The 20,493-nt window shown below is 47.7% G+C and overlaps 1 protein-coding gene across 2 annotated transcripts in view; it reads right to left on the reverse strand.

Moving 5' to 3' along the window:
* Nucleotides 1-8,839: 8,839 nt before the first annotated feature.
* ARK2C (arkadia (RNF111) C-terminal like ring finger ubiquitin ligase 2C) overlaps nt 8,840-20,493 on the reverse strand; it is a 126,909-nt gene continuing 115,255 nt past the window's right edge. The window contains exons 5-8 of one of the 2 annotated variants that reach the window (XM_015121868.3): nt 20,317-20,421; nt 19,916-20,011; nt 14,395-14,501; nt 8,840-13,956 (exon numbers count right to left, since the gene is read on the reverse strand). In XM_015121868.3, coding sequence (XP_014977354.1) covers nt 13,839-13,956; nt 14,395-14,501; nt 19,916-20,011; nt 20,317-20,421 — 426 coding nt within the window. In that variant the 3' untranslated portion in view covers nt 8,840-13,838. The remainder of the gene's footprint in view (nt 13,957-14,394; nt 14,502-19,915; nt 20,012-20,316; nt 20,422-20,493) is intronic. The other variant, XM_077975536.1, reaches the window with a different exon arrangement.

The raw sequence follows: 20,493 nt of genomic DNA on the forward strand, positions 1-20,493 counted from the left end.
ACTGCGGTTGCTGTATTGAGGATTGATTATAGGGTAGAAGCAGGAAATCTGCTGGAAGGCTACTGCGATAGCCCTAGCATGAGATGAGAGTGGTCTAGACCAGGTTGGTAGAAGTGAAAGTGCAGAGATCCTCTATATCCATAGAGGCAAAGCCTGTGATTGAGGGCTTTACTCAGGGACTTAGGCATCCGTGGATTTTGATACATGCAGGAGTACTGGAACCAATTCCCCAAGGATATGGAGGACTGACTGTAGTTCCCTCCATCCCTCTGTGCATCCCTGGACACCCCTGGAGTAAAGCCAAAGGCCAAGAACTGTGATTCAGAGACCTGGGGCCTAGGGGAGCAGCCTAGGGTAAGAGTTGAGTGTTCTGGAGTCTGGGTTCAAATCCCAGCCTCACTTCCTGGCAGTGTACTTTGGGCAAGTTATAGAACTACCCTCTGCCTCCCTTTCCCCTGAAAATTGGAGATGATCCCAATGTCATGGAATTATTATAAGGCTGAATGAGGCAGTTCACGTAACCAGCTTAACACAGTGTCTGGCACCCAGTAAGGGCTTAGGAAGTGTTAATGGTCATTATCAGTTTCAGCCCTACTACTTATTAGGTTTGTAACTCTAGTAACTAGATGCACTCTCATTATTTTTCTTGTTCTGTCCCACTATGACTCTAACAAAGACAAAAATCTGAAACCTGAGACTTTCTCCTCTCCAAGAGATCCTGCTGTCTTTTGGAACCAGCTCAGCACTCTAGACAGAGAGACTGCCAGGCTATTGCCAAGAAAACTTCAGCCTCAGAAACAAGCTGATGAAACAGGGCTGCCCCAGGTCTAGATAATAAAGGTAAACACTACTCCAGCATCCCCTGTTTCCTCTTCCCTGGTATTCCAGCCAGGGCCCTACTTCCCCTCCCCCCATACCTTAACCTTGTCTTTCCTGATGCCTCCAGCCCTCCCAAAGCTCTGGGCTTTTGACCGTGCAGCCTGCCCAAGGCAGAAGGCTCCCTAGGAGGCTCCCCAGTCCAGGGAGATGACTCTAGTAACTGGAGAGACTGAATTCATCCTTCTTCCTATCTCTTCTGGAAAAACCCTGTGTGTGTGCCTTAATGTTTCCAGCTCATCGTGCAAATACCCTTACTCACAACTGAGTATCTGCACTGAAAGCTCATCCTGGGCTGCTGGGTTTTGATCCAGCAGCTACCAGTATGAGGCTACCAGTATATGCGCAAGAGAGCTTGAGGGCACTCCTCCAGTTCTAGGTCATTCACAGGTGGGACTCTGCCCCCAGAGAGCTGAGTGCTTTGACGCCACTGCTCTGGCCTCCTGCGGAATTGCCCCACCCTCTGTCCCCAAAGCCATATGCCTAGTCCATGCCAAAGGGCACCAGGGAAAATGGCCTCGCAGGCCTCTTAGGAGAGGCCAGTGCCTCCCACCCCCAGATGAAGACCCATACAGAGATGTCTTTATGGAAGTCCAGACACGTTTTCAACATCTGGGAAGCAAGTGTGGAGCAGGGTGCGTGCTGTGGCCTGAGACGCGGAGTGAGGACTTTCACGTCCACTGCCAGCTGTGCAGCCCCACACTGCCGTCTTCCCCTGAGCCTACTGTCCCCAGGCCCAGGGCCTCAGATCCAGTTCTCCAGAGAGTAAATGTCTCTGGAATATGGGGTATGGGAGCAGGTGAGTAGGTTCCTGGTTGAGGGTGGGAAAGGAATCCCAGTCTTTAACTGCTCCTTAAACTTTCAACCCATCTTCCTGTTTTCAGCTTCTTCATTGTCCTCCACCCTTTAGAGATTTCTGGCACTTCCAATTCTTAAGAAACTTCCTTCACCATGGCTTCTCAGCCGCAGGCTAAGAGGTGTCAGTTTTCTTCTCTCTGCTAATCGGTTTCATCTCATCCATCCTCTTTCATCTTGCAACACTTTGTTGACATCGCTCATCACCTAGGCCCAGTGGATTTAAGTGTTTCTGATTCTTTTGTGGTTCTTTAAGAGGAGCTTCCAGAACAAATGAGTTTAATCTCTGAATTTAAATGGAGCCATCTCCAGTTTTTAGTTCCTACGTCCTGGCTTTAGATAAATAAATAACTACAAATGTGTATATAAGGATACTTTATGTATTATCATAGCTACCTCAAACCCTTACAGCCACAGATTTGGAAACATGTACCTAAAAACACACGTCTGACACATCTTCCATTTTTAACAAAACAGTTGCTACTGGTGTATTCAAAGGAAATAGAATGTAATAATGAGTTTCAGGTAGCAGCGAGAAAGCAGAGACTACTCTTCACCCAACGGGAGCCTCCTGAAACCAGAGGCAGCCATGCTGTTTATGGAGATACAGGGGGAATAAAGAGGGTGGGATGAGGCCCCGCGCCAGTGCAGCCTTTCTGCGTTACAGGAGCAAGGACGGAGAACCAGAGAGGGCCTCTGACTCACTGAGGGTCACACGGGGCAAGGCCGGGCTTGATCCTGGCTGTCTGATGGGGGCCCTCCACACCCTGGGTGCCCGGATGGGACCCCTCGGGAGCAGGCCTTGGGGCAGCAGTAGAGGAAGTGGGAGCAGGTGTGTGGTTGGGGAGAGGGAGAGGGAGGGGGCTGGGAGTCTTGCCAAATTCATCAGCCAGATCCCAGCTCCGTACTTTTATAGGATGAGATGGCTTCTTTGGGCTGGGCACTGATTTTCCCTAGGGGATGCTGGGGCCCTGGGCAAGCTCTGTTGCTTGATGCATTCCAGTCGGCCCTCTGCCTCCCAGGCCATGCTGAGACTGCAGGTGAAGGAGAGGGGAAACCCCCTTACAAGGGCCTGGGGAGAAGGGTCTGGAAAGGCGGCCTTCCTGCCGCATTCTCTCTCCTGATTGCTGTGCCCAGCCTGGCTACTGCCCTCATCCCTGCTGTCTACTGTGAGGAAGGAATGATGGGTGCCTATGAGAAGCCTCCAGGAGGGTGACTCCCTCCAAGTCTTACCCCATCCTACCCTGGCCTGAACTTTGCTTTCTTTTTCTTTTTCTTTTTTTTTTTTTTTTTTTCGGGACAGAGTCTTGCTCTGTCGCCCAGGCTAGAGTGCAGTGATCTTGGCTCACTGCAACCTCTGCCACCCAGGTTCAAGCGATTCTCCTGCCTCACCCTCCCGAGTAGCTGGGATTATAGAAACGTGCCACCACGCCCAGCTAATTTTTGTATTTTTAGTAGAGACGGGGTTTCAGCATCTTGACCAGGCTGGTCTTGAACTCCTGACCTCATGATCCACCCGTTTCGGCCTCCCGAAGTGCTGGGATTACAGGCATGAGCCACCGCGCCCAGCCTTTTTTTTTTCTTTTTTTGAGGCAAGGTCTCCTCTGCCGCTCAGGTTGGAGTGCGGTGGCACCATCATAGCTCACTGCAACCTTGAACTCCTGGGTTCGAGCAGTCCTCCTGCCTCAGCCTCCCAAGTAGCTAGGACTACAGGTGTACACCACTATGACCGGCTGATTTTTTTAAAAAAAATAAGTAGAGTCAGGGGTCTCACTGTGTTGCCCAGGCTAGTCTCAAGCTCCTAGCCTCAAGTGTTCTTCCAGCAGCCTCTCAAAGTCCTGGGGTCACAGGCATGAGTGCTGAGATTACACTACACCTGGACAGGTTTTGCGTTTCAATAAGTCTTCATACTCGTGGCAGGGCAGAAAGCAGGGCCAGGACTGAGGTGAGGCAAGCAAAGGCCCAGGGTGCAAAACGTAAGAAGGCACCCAACCTCAAGCTCATGCAAGTGCAGGGCTGGCACCTGAGAGTGAACTCCTCCTGTCCTGGCCCCAGCAGAAAGCTATTCTTCTACCTATAGCTGCCCCAGAACTCTGTATCCCAACAGTCCTAATCCTGAGGCTGAGACCAGGCAGCCAGCATGGTGAGTGTGTACAGCTCCTTTTCTGGAAAAGGGCCTCCCTCAACCTCTCACCCCAATACCTCTTCTGCTAACATCCTGTGGTCCAGGATAGACAGTTTGTGCTGAAATGCCACCTCTCTCTGGCCAAGCCCCTCATTAGGGCTCAGGGTGAAGAAAACAAAGGAAGGGGAGGGTTCCGTCCCCCCAGCACCTCCTTTTCTTTTCCTGCAGTCCTTGCAAGAGCAGCTCATTCCCTCCCCACACCCCCTTGGGTATTGATGGCTCACATGGCTCGAAAGTTCTTCCTTATAAGGATGGCTTTGTGAGTGACAAGGTTTTATATCAGCTCCTTCTTTCCTCCCCTGATTCAGACACAGTCTGTATTAAAGAATGTTTGGAGAGAACAGTAATTATATTGCTTTGGAGTAACTGCTAACAAAGTATTTCCAGATAAAAATCCCTCAGGGTCTACTTTAAAGAAGAGATAAGACTTATTTGCAATTAGCACAAGCTATTTACATACAAACTGTTGCACCGAAGTCTAAAAAACACTCTCGCTTTTAAGTAGGTTAAACAAAAGCCTTCTAATGTTGTTTTCTTGGTTCTTTGGCTAAACAATCCTTTACATCCAAAATTTTGGTACAAGCAAACTCAGCTCAGTCCAGGTACATCCTTTCTGGATATTGATTTGTGGAGTACAAATGGATGAGTTTGGACAGGGCTATGGGTGCCCTACTTCCTGAGGACCCTTGGTGTGTCCATCCTGAACAGGCACTCCCATTACTCCCAGCCCCTTTTCAGAGCCTGGCACCAGGGATCAACCACCCACAGACATCCCCAAATGCCCTGAGCAAGGTTAAGATAAGGGAGTTTCAGGGAACAGATAGGGCCATCTCAGCCTTGGACAAAGGGAGTAAATAGAGTCTCTAAGAAAGGAGGTTTTGGACAGAAGGGCCTGGAGAGAAAAGTACACTTTAGTCCTAAATTTAGAAGGTAGAAGAGGTAGTTTTGGTAGGGGCACCTGAATGGTGTTGCGGGGGAGGTTGCTTATGAACAGGAGGGAAGATGGGTCTGTACTTCTAGCCTAGTGGCCTCAATGTGCCTTTTCTTCTAGAGTTTCCAACTGAATGCAGAAAAAAATTGTTTTATCAGTGATTTGAGAAGTCTTGGTGCTGAGACCTCAGCCACTAGCCCCCTGCTGGACAGGGACTGCTGGTGGTTGACCATGGCAGGAAGTGGCCAGAGGAGAACGGTAGATATTGATAAGGTCTGGGAAACCATCTAGGAATAGGAGAGGGAGGAGAGCCAAGAGGATCAAAGAGAAAGCCAACAGAAGGCAGGGTTTAAAACAAATAATATTGTCATCATCTTAATAGCTAATATTTATATAATGCTCACTATATTTGAGACACATGTTAAGTGCTTCACATATTATGCTCATCAAATTCTCATAAAAGCCTATGCGGCAGATACCATTATTATCCCCATTTTATAGATGAAGGAGCCAAAGCACAGAGAGTTTAAGTAACTTGCCCAAAGTCACACAGCAAGCAGCTAGCGCAGGAAGCTCAAGAGTAGGCTTTTCATCAGACGATATGTTCAACGGAAGCTCCATATTTAAAACAGACCGAAGAGTAGCTGCTCTGACTGGTTGCGGGACCAGGGTGGAAATCCCAGGCCACTCAGTGGTGGTTAAGTGTGGGTAGAGACATGTTATTTGCCAGGTTGAAGATTGCTGAATAGGGCATGTAACTGAGGGCCAAAGGGAGTGAGGACAGGACAATGCCTGCAAGAGAAGGATCTTGTTTCCCACTTCCCAGAAGTGGGAGGAGCTTCCCATGGCCTGCAGAGCACTGGGGAGGAGAGAGAGGAAGGAGCCAGGTGTGAGGTTGCAGGTGATGGTGAGGATTGGGGGAGCTGTAGGGAGAAAAGTACTGGCTGGGAGGCACCCGAGAGCGTCTGGGAGTGAGATGAAGACAGATTTCACTCTTCCTTAACCTGAGGGGTCATTATGGTGACAGGAAGTCACAGGGCACATACGTGGATGTTTTCTGAGAACCTCTTTCTCCTGGGTGCTGCAATGGGAAAGGGGCGGGGACAGAGTCTATGAAGACTGAATAAATTTTCATGTGTTGAATGCACACAAAATCCAAGGAAAGAGAACTGCTCTTCTCGAATCCCTCTCCCTTCACCCCAAAAGCAGCCCAGACCTTTCCTCCCAGGATCACCTCCATCGTAAATGTTAACAGATTAAACAGACAAACGGATAATAGAGAGAGGTAGGAACTTGAAATAGAGGCTTGTGGCATTTTAGAGCTGAAAGGAGCTTAGGCTACCATCCACACCAGCAGAGCCAGAGAAGAGCAATGTCATGCCACATTCACAGGACTGGCCGGGGTGAGGACATGGATCAAAAGAGATATAGAGAGAGAGGTATGGAAAACTACAGACTTAGGTTCATCTCACTTGAACAAAAACTAAGAATCTAAACATTCATTAACCTTATGTAAACTATGGTCTTTACTTAATGCATCAATATTGGCCCATCAATTGTAACAAATGCTCCACATCAATGCAAGATGTTAATAATGGGACAAACTGGTGTGGAGATGACAGGGTAGATGGAAATCTTTGTATTTTATGCTCATTTTCTGTAAACGTAAAACTGCCCTACAAAATAAAATATATTACTTTTTTTCCAAAGTTCATTAATGTGGGTTCTGTTTGCAGTTTTTCATTCACTGACCCCACACTTTTTGGAGGGCAGATTCTAGACAATGCAAAGAGCATGTGAGCATGGGCTCTTATAAGGGAATAGAAAACCAACCACCCGTAGAAAATCAAGTTCCTTCTCTTTTACAGAGAATCGAAGTAGCCCTCCAGTTCAAACACTCATCTGAAGATTGATCAAAAATGGGAACTGTTGACCAGGCATAGTGGCTCACATCTGTAATCCCAGCACTTTGGGATTAAACTGGGAGGATAACTTGAGCTCAGGAGATCAAGACCAGCCTGGGCAATATAACAAAACCCTGTTGCTACAAAAAATAAAAAAATAAAAAAATTAGCCAGGCATCATGGCACACACACCTGTGGTCCCAGCTACTTGGAAGGCTGATGTGAAAGGATGGCTTGGGTCCAGGAGGTTGAGGCTGCAGTGAACCGTGATTGTGCCACTACACTCAAGAAAAAAAAAAATCCCCTTTACAATTCACACCTAAAGGAAATATGTCAATTAGATGGTTGGTCCACAGTCAGAGAACAGATTCTTTAAGAGACAAAGAGGTAAAAGAAAGAAATAGATAAGAGAAAAGAAGGCGTGGGAGGGGGGAAGAAAAGGGTGAAAGAAGGGTAGAAAGGGAAGAGGAAAATAAGAGAAAAAGGAGAGAGAACGAGGCAAGTTGGTGAGAGCTAGATAGATAACTGATAGTGTCTCCTATCTTGTACAAAGACAGAGGCCTGGAGAGGCTTCCTCTGATATGCCCTGGGTATGCACCAAAATAAACACCCAGCACGAGTAAGGTGTAGTTAGCAATGCAGTTCATTTTTATTAGTTATAAATAAAGTACAAAAAATCCACCAAAAGTGAATCTAAGCATTTACACAATTCCTAATGTCTCCGCCTTTTCATTGATGCACTATTGCTTTAATATTCATAATAAATATTCTTCTAGCTTTCTGCTATAAAATAGTCTATGTAGCAAAATGTTGCACAGCACAACAGAACAGAACAGCAGGAGGATTACAAAAAAGGACAATCAACACTGAGGATAATCCTTTCACTTACCAGTGGCAACCAAATTACCCCCTCAAGGGCTGGTGCGGCTGGCTCCATGGCTGAGAAATGAGCCGCATCCGAGGCCAGGGGTGGAGTGGGAGCAGAGGCTCGAAGGTGAGGGCACAGGCCAGCCAGGGCAAAGGGCCCCTTTCCTCTCTGACCCTGCAGAGCAGCATAAGGCATGCCCGTCCAGGAGCCCTGCCAAGGACGTGGTGTCTGCCAGGCCCAGCAGTGTGGTGGTCATGCTCCCTCCAGTGTGGTGGGGGACTCTATGGGCTGTCTCCAGGGAAAGCAAGGCTCCAGGCTGGAGGCAAAAGGGGAAGCTAGGCAGGAAGCCCAGAGGGGCATCCATCGCTCAGCTAGGGCAGAGTTGAGGCTTTGGGGACCATACACAGCCCGGTGCTCACACAGCCTCGCTGGGCAGTATGGCAAATCTCGGTCTCCACTTCCTCCCTCCACATCAGCACCTTCCCCATGGGGCCTCATCCCCACCAGGTAAAGGCAATGATGTAAAGAGGCAAGAAGGAGGATAAGCTGAGAAGGAGGGGAGGGAGAAGCAGCAGCAGAAAAGCAGACAGGCCAGGTCCCAGCTGACTCAGGGGGCTACTCTCAGTGGCGTGAACTCCCTCTCTCTCCTTTTGGCTCAGAGGTATCAGGCTCACAGCTGTGCCAGCCTTTGACGGTGGCTTCTCCACGTCCTCCCCCATTATTCCTCTACAGGGGCAGGGGGACTGGAGGCCCACTCCCAGTCCTCCATAGAAGCTCCTCCTGCCCACAGCCCCCAGGGAGCAAAGACAGAGGGAGACGGACAGAGGAAATGCTGGGAGCAGAGACCTTGATTCCAAAATCTATGTCCCAATCTGTTTTCCATGGGAAGTATCTCAACAATGAAGGCTCTGGGAGATGACAGGATGGGGGTGCCAGTCCCAAACCCATAGATTGGGGCTCCTTTCTGCCTACCCCATCCCTGTGTCTAACAAGACATGGATTTCAGCTCACTCTCCAAATGACTGCCCTAGCCTTGTGAAAGGGCATGTCCCATGCATGTTCACCTAACTCACCTCCCTGTCACCCACAGGATACCACATATAACAGGACAGAAACCCTCCCAGAAATCAACTCTGAGCAAGCTCAGATAAATTCTCAGCTCACTCTCTCTATTCTTCTCTTCCTTCCTCTCCTTTTCTCCTCCCAATCCTTTCTCCCTCTTTTTTTTTTTTTTTTTTTTGAGACCGAGTTTCACTCTTGTCACCCGGGCTGGAGTGTCCCGCCTCAGCCTCCCGAGTAGCTGGGATTACAGGCGCCCACCACCACACCCAGCTGATTTTTGCCTTTTTGGTAGAGACAGGGTTTCACCATGTTGGCCAGGCTGGTCTCAATCTCCTGACCTCAAGTGATCTGCCCACCTCAGCCTCACAAATTGCTGGGATTACAGGTGTGAGCCACCGCGCCCAGCCTTTTCTCCCTCTTTCTTCTCTCCTGAGAAGGTGAGACAGCACAGCACAGTGGTTTCCCACGGGATCTCTGTCATATTCTACTTGAATCCAAGGGACCCTAAAGATCTCCCAGTTCTCCTCACTCACCCCACCCAGAAAACTGAGACTCAGGGGCCAAGGGACTTGCTCAGGGTCACTGGGATGTCTATCATGGAGCAGATCTGAAAACCTGAGCCTCTCAGCTCCCCAGTCCAGGGCTCGTTCTAAGAAACCAGGCTTTTTGGCTCTCTGATATTCCTCTTGTAAGGTCTGGAGGACTCCAATTCTGGAGTTGGAGGCCAGGTGGAGAGAGTGACCCCTATGCCCCAAGACTTTCCTCAGAGGATAGCAGCTGGGTGGGCTGAGGTTGTGGGAGGAGCGAGGGAGTAGGAAAGGCAGGTTCATGCTGGAGAGGTGGGGTTGTGGGGAGAGGGGGGTGCCAAGGATAGCAAGTGAAAGGATTACCCCAGTCTGCTGACAAGTGCAAATTATATTTATATATGTGCTAAATACAGTCACTATATTGGAGTTTTTCACTAGATCACAGCATACAGAATCAAAGGTTTGCATTTCGTATGGAATGTATCCAAAGAGGCCAGCACCACGGTAGGACAGCTTGCAATCACACACCCTGATAGTTTGGACGAAATAAAGTTTGCAGAATTTTATTTAAATTTTTTTTTGTATTCGTAGTTGTTTGTCATCGTACCAATGCATGCAAAGCATTCCACTCCCAGAAACAACGCCAAAATGAGGTAATAGGAGTAATAAAAAAAATTAGTATCCTTTCTAAATAAATAAATTATAATTAAAAATGCAAAACAACTATAAAAATAATTAAATAAGAACCCACGATATCTACAAGTTAGTCATAAATTATGATTGTTAAATATAAGGCATTTAAACTCACAAAACCCTGTAAACTAGCAACGTGCCATGTTTTTTGTTTTTTGTATTTTTTTTTCATTTTTGTTTTTCTATCAGCTGAAATCGCTCTAGCATTTGCTCTACGCGCGCAGGAGATGAAACACAAGGGGGCCTGACGGACGTTGCTACAGCCCCACGCAGGGAGTGTTCGTCCCACCGGCAGGCGGGGGGCTTAGGGGATTTCTTTAGGAAAAAAAGAAAAAAAGTCTGGTGCTTTTTTCTTCACCATTGAAAAAACTGTGCTTGTTCATTAGGCGTAAAGAGTTAAGAATACTTGCACGGAGGCTGGGAACATTTGCAGAAGAGGAGCTTGAGTCCTGCCACAGGTGGTGGCCAAGGGCGACAGGGGGCCGAAGGGGGTCCTGGCCAGGTGGAGGGGCAGCCCCTGCTCACCCTCTGCTTGCACCCAGCCAGGCTTGTGGTGTTGGGTTGATTGATTGGCATCCTCGGTGGACCCGCGGCGGCACAGCTGCGGCAGCGGCTAGGACGCCCAACTTAAACCCTGGGGCTGCTCTCACCCCAGAAGGCACTCATGCGTCTCAGTCAAGAAAGGGTCTGAGTCCCTTGAGTTGAGCAGGAGGAGGACTTACCAGTGGTCTCCCCTCCTGGAGGTGGTGGATGTGAGATGCTGAGGCCTGACCCTGCCTCATCTCCACTCTTCCCAGACTCCCTGACCAGTGCCAGGAGCAGAAGCACAGACCCCGGCCCTCTCTTCTCCCCCAAACAGCTGCCAGGCTAAAGAAGTGGGAGCTGCAGGGTTCTGAGTGCCCCATCACCTCCTGTCCCCACCTGCAGTGGACAAGGTCCCCAGAGATGGGAAGAAGCGGGGGCTTCAGGGTCTAACCCCAAAGTAAGCAGCTTCCCTCTTACTTCTGGTGGTTCCCTCCCCAGTCCCTAATATTAGCCTGGGGCAGAGAATTGGGAGGGGAAGGGGACCAGGGCCCACTGTCTCACTCAGTATGTGTGCCCCCAGCCCAGTCTGAAACAGAGTGTGTGCCCACAGAAAGTCCTTTTCAACAGTTGGGTGGGCACACAGCTCTGCCACCTTGAAGAAGATGTGTTGATGTTAGGGAGGATCACAAAGTGTGAGTGTCAGAAGAAAATTAGCAAGCATCCAATCCAACCTCCTTAGGTTGTAACTGAGGAAACTGAGGCCCAGAGAGACAAAGGGAAGTTTCTAGTGTTGCCCACTTTGTCAGTGAAGAGCCTAGACTGGAACCTGGGACACCAGCTCTAGTTCTATCCTGGCCTCTCCATTGACTCCCTCCCACTTGCCAGCCTTTCAGGCCAGTCTCAGCAGAAAGAATGAAATACTGAGATTAAGAGGGGAATGACCTTCCTAGACCACCCTAGCTACCTCCAGGCCAAAGCCATCTTCCCATGAATTCTTGGTTTTCACCCAGCCATTGGAGAGGATGGGGCAGAATTCTCAACTTCCTGTGGCTATCAGTAACTAGCTTTCCCCCAAAATCCTGACTCAGATGTACTTTCCCCACTGGTGGGATCTCCAGCCTTCAGCTCTGGAGACATTTTCATGCACTGGAGCTACTGAGTTGGACACTGTGATGCTCATTGCTGCTAACACTGAATCAGGTTATTCACCATTTTGGCAGCATTGGATGTGTCTCATCTCCTCAGCTAGATTGCGAGCTCCCCAAAGCTACTGTCTCTCCCAGCGCCTGCACCGGTAGGCACTCAATAAAGATTTTATAGAACACCAAGATATTAGTGCTGGGAGAAACCTCCTACCAGGAGCCACTTCCCCAACTCTCTGCCTGCAGGTGGCCAGAGCAGCCATTCCCGCATGAACCTATCGTGCTAGAAGCTCTTCCTCAAGCTAAGATCTGCCCGCCTGTTACTTTTACCCATTGGTACTGGTTTTACCCTTGTAGCAGCAATACAGACTCAAATTTCCTTCACTGTATGGAATTTCTTCAAATACGTGACAAGTATCCTGTCCCCCTCACCCGGGTCTTACTGATATGAGGGCATTGAGAATGGGTTAGGGATGGAGGTGAGGGGGAGACTTAGCAGTGCAAATGGGGGAACGGTGCGGGGTGGGGCACAAAGGAAGGTGGCAGAATTCCAGCTAATCTGGTGTCTTCCACATAGGGAGAAAGAAAGTTGGGTTTGGATTGGAATTTGGTGGATTTTCCCATCTCCATTCTTCTGTCCTCTTATCTCTCTGCTCCCTTTGGGGTTCAGGAAAATTGTGAGGTGGTGCAGAAAGACACACTGTATCAGGTCTGTGTCTCCCAGTACCCCCCTCCCGACACCCCACGAGCTTCTCAGAAGAGAGCATAGAACACACTGAACAGAGAATACGAATCCTCACAACATCTAGGTGAGGTAGCAGGACCAGAAATGGGTTTGCACTGTTATCTCTCCCCACTCAAAGGAGAAGGAAACTGAGGCACAGAGAAAGAAAGGGACTTGCCCAAGATTATCAAAGAGTCAGAGAAGGAGCCAGAGACCAGGGACACGGGGCCTCCCAAACCAAGTTGAGGGGCCTCCCAAACCCAGCTGATGTGGCCTCAGAGTCAGGGCCATCTCTGAGGGACTGTAGCACAACTGGAGACATCCCAGGGGATGCTCAGCTTCCTCCCCAAGGTCCGCGGTATTGACCTCAGCCCTGAGTGCTGTCTGAGAGCACTGTGGCCAAGACAAAGCGGCCATCACCTATGCTGTCTTATCTGCATCATCTGGTTAATTTTTTGCATAGGGAGGCAGTGGCTATGTTGCCTCTTTGTGACAGGCAAGAGCACAACCTAAAGGAAGGAGTTGGAGTGAGCATGGGCCTCTCCACTCCCAGTAACACAGCGAGAAGCTGTAGCTGAGGGCTGAGCCCTCCCTGGTTTAGTGTGGAACTGGGTGGGGGTTATAACTGGGGTCATGCAGTTGAGCCCTGGGCCTGGGGAGCCCCGCCTAGCTGAACTCTCCCTTCACCTACTGGAGCTCTGCTGCCTTCCCTCACCTCGGCTGAACCCTCAGAGGCTGGAATAAGACCCCATCAGCTCCTTTTCCAGCTCTCCCTCTCCCAGACTCCCTTCCACACTCCGTGCACTGTAAACATGAGAAAAACAAAAGCCAAGGTAAAAACAAAAACAAAAACGAAACGAGAACCCCCCTCCCGCCTCCCAAATTGGGTGAAAAACAAAATCCTTTTTCACCCTAAACAGAATTTGGCTTTTTTTTCTTCTACCTTTGATTCCTTTTTCCTTTTCTCTCATAAAGACGGGAAGATTGGGGCTGTCGTTGGTTCGGTCAGGCACCAAAACAAGAAACTCAATGAGAAATATTTGGTGCGAATTCGGTAATAGCGACATGTCCACCACAAGATGACTAGAGCACCACACACAACATTTTTCTTAAGCTAACATGCTCTGGCTGCCATCCACAGAAATAGCTAGAGACCCCTACATGGTTCCTACATGGTCGAGAGGTATATATACAATCCTTCAGAGGACAGGATTGAGGGGCCCGTCTGTCAGCTAGTGCCTTCAGGATCCCACCTGGGTTCTCCGCAGCCTGGGCCCCTCCTTCCCGCCCTTGCGCTGGGCACGGCCAGCTCCCTCTCTCCTGCTCAGCTGGGCGGATGGGGACAGTCACCATTCTGGAGAGGTGGGTCCTCCCCCACCCCCTCCTCTCCCTCGACACCGATACCACCAACTCCTCTTTCCACAAAATGTGCTTGCAGGCTTTTCCTCTACGTCAAATGGCTCAGAAGGCAAAGTTTGGCTGCAAGGGCTATGGCCGTGGGGGGACCTGGTGAAGGAAATGGGGTGTCCACTGGCTAATTCCTCCCTCAGCTGTCGGCTCCCAGTTGTGTCTCAATGTCCACTCGGCAGATGGGGCATTTCTTGCTCATGGCGAGCCACTGGTCCACGCACAGTTGGTGAAAGAGATGCATACAGGGTAGGCGTCTGGAAGAGAGGAGGGAGAGTCAGGGGCCCTGCAGGAGCTGAGGGACACTGGGCAGACCAGCAGACACACACCTAGGACCCCTGGGAACTGCCCGGCTATGGAGAGAGGCTATGGCTGAGATGGGAAACCATGAAGCCTCCGCCAGAAAGCGCTTTCAGATGAGCCTGAAACAAAGCCACAATTTTGTCTCAGACTCATTCAGACAGAACATCACACTGTTCTCTTACACTTTTCATCCTCGCGTCCATACCCGGTCATCACACATCTAGAACATTTCATACCCTACCTTCCCAGGGCAACCATGAAGCACATTATAGCACACTTGGCACACACGTGCACAAGCAAACAAGCACCCCAACTCCCAGACACACGGCGCAGTGATTGGTCACCAATACCTGTAAGAGAGGGGAGAGGGAATCAAAATGGCGGTCTCCTACCTCACATCTTCTCCATCTTCCAGCATAGACAGACAAATTGTGCATTTCTCATCTGTGTCTGACTCCTCCCCCTCATCCTTCTTGCCCTTGCCATCCTGGGGTCTTCGCTATGAGAAGCAGAGAGAGGAGTATTCATTACCTGGGCAGACTCACCTGGTGGCTGTTGGCTTTCACCCACAGGCTGCTTTTCCCCTGGGAGTCAGGTGTTTTAAAGTTTGTTTTTGTTTTTGAAACGGATTCTTGCTGTGTTGCCCAGGCTGGAGTGCAACAGCATGATCTTGGCTCACTGCAACTTCCACCTCCTGGGTTCAAGCGATTCTCCCACCTCAGCCTCCCAAGTAGCTGGGATTACAGGCACCTGCCATCATGCCTGGCTAATTTTTGTATTTTTGTAGAGACAGGGTTTCACCATGTTGGTCAGGTCTTGAATTCCTGAGCTCAGGTGGTCTGCCTGCCTTGGCCTTCCAAAGTGCTGGGATTACAGGTGTGAGCCACCATGCCTGGCCATAAAGTTCTTTTTTTTTTTTTTTTTTTTTTGAGACGGAGTCTCGCTCTGCCGCCCAGGCTGGAGTGCAGTGGCGCGATCTCGGCTCACTGCAAGCTCCGCCTCACGGGTTCACGCCATTCTCCTGCCTCAGCCTCCCGAGTAGCTGGGACTACAGGAGCCCGCCACCTCGCCTGGCTAATTTTTTTGTATTTTTAGTAGAGACGGGGTTTCACCATGTTAGCCAGGATGGTCTCGATCTCCTGACCTTGTGATCCGCCCGCCTCGGCCTCCCAAAGTGCTGGGATTACAGGCGTGAGCCACTGCGCCCGGCCAAAGTTCTTAAGTAATACCCAGAACTCCTTCCCGCCTACTCTTCTGCAGCAAGGGGAGTAGGAAGAGGTCAAGTGGACATCATTTTTGCTGTCCCAGGCACTTTCTAGGGATACAGAGCTTAGAAAGAAATTGAGTTCCTAACGAATCGATCCTTTGCAAAGCTATGACTGTGCAGTTTCCCTTTTCTGGTCCCTTCACACCATCCACTCCCCCTCAACACCCTTTACAACCTAGATTCCTGCCTTCAGGTTTCTCCCTCCACTTTCAGGCCCAGCAGGCTTCATTTATTCTTTCAGTCAACCATTGTTGACTCATGTATTCACTGATAACTACTTGAAGACATCAACTCTTACAAACTGTAGCCATTTTTATAAACTATTTATATTGTGGGATTTATCAAGTTCACTTAAGATAGGCACTATCGTAAAGCAATCATGAAACACTGTTTATACTTGTTGACTTCCCTTGTACTGTTTTTAATTTTATGCTAATTATTTGAAAATAGTTTACCATTATGCAGAAGCCATATGTAGAATCATTATGTAGTTTACCATTATGTAAAGTCTCAAGTTCAGATGGCATGGACTCATGGCTTACCCTTCTTTAAGTACCGCCCCATACTTGGTCACTTACAAAGCGTATTAGTACTTGGTAAATATTTTGGGAAGAAGAAATCTAATCAGTGAGTGAAATCAGCCCACTTTTCATGTTCACATCTTCCCACTGTGCCATGAAACAGTCTAACAATAACCATAAGAGGAAAATTACCCATTCGGTCCCTCTCCAGAGACAGGCCGACTTCAAGGTCATTTTGCAAAGAGAAAAATCTGAAGAGTCACAAGATGAAGACGACCCAGAGAATGACTGCGGGGCAAGGCCCAGATGCCAAGTCTCCCTTCTCTGGTCCCTGGTCCTAAACTCTGGAGATCCTGAGTCTGATTTAGTCTGGGGAATACTGTAACCTCACTGGAACACACAAGAAAATCTATTTGTTCTGCTCTCTGCCTCGCTGTGCCCTATATACTCCACTGCAAACCCTGCTAGGCTTCTGTAATAAGTTTTCCCTTATCTAGAATCCAGAAAATCAGAATTACACCCATAGTTCCGTATAATTGTCGTGGCTTTTGAGTATGAATAGAGTCATGATGATCTGCCTGCTTAAGAGTCCAGCTGTGTTTGCTGGAAGAGTGGCCTTCATTTAGCTGGCCCTGCTAGAAAAGGGAGGTCCAATAAAATGTATTGGTAAGAGTCACCTATTTGTCTACTTTCTATTATTTTTTGCCATCATTATTCATGATTTTCCTTTTATAGTTAGTAATTTTAGCTTAATATTACCCTGTCTTGCTGTCTAATCTATGTATCTTCTCATGTCATTAACCTTCTCTTTAACTTTTTTTTTTTTTTTTTTGAGACGGCCTTGCACTCTTGCCCAGGCTGGAGTGCAATGGTGTAATCACGGCTCACTGCAGGCTTGACCTCCCAGGCTCAAGCAATCCTCCCACCTCAGCCTCCTTAGTGGTTGAGACTACAGGTGCACACCATCATGACTGCTAATTTTTCTTTTTATTGTAGAGACAAAATCTCTCTGTGATGGCCAGGCTGGTCTCAAACTCCTGGGCTCAATCTATCCTCCTGCCACAGCCTCCCAAAGTGCATGAGCCAGTGCGCCCAGCCCCCTTTTAACTATGATATTATTGATGTTAATTTTATGTGTCGCTTTCATATCTCTTTCTAGTTCTTATTCTTTGCATATTTTTCTATTTTGACTCGGTATTTTCTATATTTTTATTCTTACATCATTATTTTAAAGTATATTTTTATTATATATAATTACACTCTCAATTTAAATTTTTAAAGTGTTTTTTCTTCTTTATTGTCTTTTTCACTTGTGTATAATTTTTAAGGGTTTCTTTCCACATTTTATTTGGTTCCTAACTTTTGTCATTTCTTATTTTTAATTCATTTTTTTCTTTTTAATAATATTTTTATTCCCTTCTTTTCATTCTCCTTTTTACCTGAGCCCTTTATCTACTTGATTCAGTCCATTTCCCCTTTTCATTCTTAGCATTGGTTCTCTTCACAATTTCCTTGTGCCTGTTGAAGTGACAGCAGGTGAGGTGTGCATCCTTGGTAGGAGTAAAAACCCCCTGGTCTGGGACACAGGTGCTGCTCCTGGACTCAAATACAACACTCATTTCCTTCTATGTTCTTCTCCAATAGCTTAAAACTCTCTCTCTCTCCAGAGAATGATCATTTTCCCCATGTAGATGACATCCTTATTTACTGAAATGCTGCCATTTCCTCTATTAGCACACTAGCCAAGGTCTGATACATAGTAGGTACCCAATAACTGCAGTCAAAATCATTTATGAATAAATCCAGTGCCTTGAGAGGAGCTGCCTATACTGATTCATGGTCTTTGACATTGACACCACTAGCACATGGGCTAGGGGAAAGCCTAGGAGAAAGCATCAAGGTAGCAGCAGCTTACCATTCCTGGGCACTTAGTAGGTACCAGGCACTGTGCCAAGCTGTTCAGGTGCATCATCCCATTGAATCCCCACAGCACCCTGTATGGTAGCTACTAATGAGATCACTCCCATTTCACATTTTTAAAGGGGGAAGTGGACAGGGAGGGGCCAGAAAAGCCAAGTAAGTTGTCCAAAGTAACGGAACTATAAGGGGTAGAATGGAGAGTCAAAATTGGCTCTAACTCTAAGAGTGCTCTCGACCAATGCACCCTAGGGTCTCAGGATGGTCTCTGGCTTGACCATGATGAGGACAGTCCTGCTCTAAGATTCTTAACATTTGTCAAGCTTTTAATTTCCCCTGGGAAGGATGAATGTTTTAAAAATGTATTAATATTTATTTATTTATTTTTATTTATAATAAATGTTATTTTGTAGAGCAGTTCTAGTTTACATAAAATTAAGCAAAAACAGACTGGGCACGGTGGCTCATGCCTGTAATCTCAACACTTTTGGAGGCCAAGGCAGGTAGATAACTTAAGGTTAGGAGTTCAAGACCAGCCTGGGCGACACGGTGAAATCGCGTCTCTACTAAAAATACAAAAATTAGCCAGGTGTAGTGGCACATGCTTGTAATCCCAGCTACTTGGGAGGCTGACGTGAGAGAACTGCTTGAACCCAGGAGGCAGAGTTTGCAGTAAGTCAAGATCGTGCCACTGCGCTTCAGCCTGGGCAACAGAGCAAGACTCTGTCTCAAAAAAATAAAAATAATAAGCAAAAAGTACAGTGTTTTCCCAACACACCTATACTCCCAACACACACAGTTTCTATTATTAACATCTTGCATTAGTGTGGCACCCTTGTTATGATCGATGAACCAGTATCAATAGACTATTAACTGAGGTTCATTAGTTTACATTAGGGTTTGCTCTGTGTTGTACCATCCTATCAGTTTTGACAAATGCATAATGTCATGTATCCACTGTTAGAGTATGATACCAAATACTTTCACTGCCCTGAGACTCCCCTATGCTCCACCCATTCATTCCTCCCTCCCCCCCACTGGCAACCACTGATCTTTTTATTGTCTCCATAGTTTTCCCTTTTCCAGAATGTTATATATTTGGAAACATACAGTACACAGCCTTTTTGGGCTAACTACTTTTACTTAAGAATTCCTCAGTGCATTTCTGGTTCCAGCATGTCTTTTCATGGCTCAATAGCTTATACTTTTTCTTTTTTTGATACACAGTCTTGCTCTGTTGTCCAGGCTAGAATGCAGTGGTGCAATCATAGCTCACTGCAGCCTTGAACTCCTGTGCTCAAGTAATTCTCTTGCCTCAGCCTCCCAAGTAACTAGGACTACAAGTTCATACCACCAGCCCAGTTAACTTTTTAAAATTTTCGTAGAGATGAAGTCTCACTATTTTGCTCAGGTTGGTCTTAAATTCCTGGCTTGAAGTGATCCTTCATCCTTAGCCTTCCAAAGCACTCAGATTACAGGTGTGAGTCACTGTGCCTAGTCCTTATTTCTTTTTATTGCAGAATAATATTCCATTATCTGGATGTGCCACTGTATGTTTATCTATCTTTCACCTATTGAAGGACATCTTGGTTGCTTCCAAAATTTTTCATTTATTTTAATTTAAAAAAATTTAAACTCAGGTTTCTGAGCTTTAATCATGTCCTAGATTCTTAGTTCTTAACCCTGGAGATTCTACCTCTATGGACTAAGGATAAAACCTGTGACTCTGTGGCTTTAAAAGCTCCCCAGGTGATTCTGACACTCAGTCAGATTTGAAAACCTCTGCTTGGAAGCCTTAGTTTCTCATTTGTTCACATGTGAGATTGGACATGGAATTATTTTCTAAGACAAATATTAGCCTTCTGTGCAGGTATTCCCTTGGCCCATCTCATTTAGAGACAAGTATTTATGTGCCTGACACCTATAAATGTATACATGTGTAATATACCCAATGGCAAGTCCACATGCACACACGCATACCCAGGTCTCCTCCTTTACTGAGAGGCCTCCCATCTTCCCTCCTGGCCACACCCAGCACAAAAAAGTAACATGACCCTGGGAGGTTATCACAGCTTTAGAACATCTAACCAGAGCAAAGGTTTCTAGATTCTGGACTGCATCCCTCTGTGAACAACCAGATCAGAGTCAATTAGACAACACCCCTGCCCCATTCCCTGACTATGCAGGCTGGCCTGCTGGCAGACCCACCTTCTTATACTTGTGGGGGAAGGTGAACCTCTCAATGGTGTTCTGTACAGCTCCCCGAGTCACATTACCCAACCTGTCCTCGAGCTGCAGCAGCTCCTGGAAAGAGAAAAATGTGCACATGTGTGCTCAGCATGTATAAATGCCCACATGCACACAGGATATGGATTGGGGAGCTGGAAGACATGAGCAGGAAGCATTCACATAGCTATCAGGAAGAACTCATCTGATGCTGAAAGACTGCAATATCTCTACTGGTTTTCCCTTCTTCTCTCTCTTACTCTTAACCCTGAAGCTTCCTGACACCCATACCCTACTCACCAGCAGAGGTGGGGAGGGAAAAGGGATGATAAACAATAATGGCATCTCCACCAGCCCAGTTGGTACCAGACAGAGCAACATACCTCATAGCTCTCCCGTACGGCGGAGGTGTGTCTGCTGGGATTTAGTCCCTGGAGAGCAAGGAAGTGAAGCTGAGGATAAGGGTAGTTTCGGATTTCATGGACGACCTGTTGGGGAGAAAATGCCTTGGATAGAGCGAGGATTCAAGGTTTCTCCATAAGCCCAGCATGCAACTTCTC

The sequence above is a fragment of the Macaca mulatta genome, chromosome 18, assembly GCF_049350105.2.
Source record: "Macaca mulatta isolate MMU2019108-1 chromosome 18, T2T-MMU8v2.0, whole genome shotgun sequence".
In the NCBI taxonomy this organism is placed as follows: Eukaryota; Metazoa; Chordata; class Mammalia; order Primates; family Cercopithecidae; genus Macaca; species Macaca mulatta.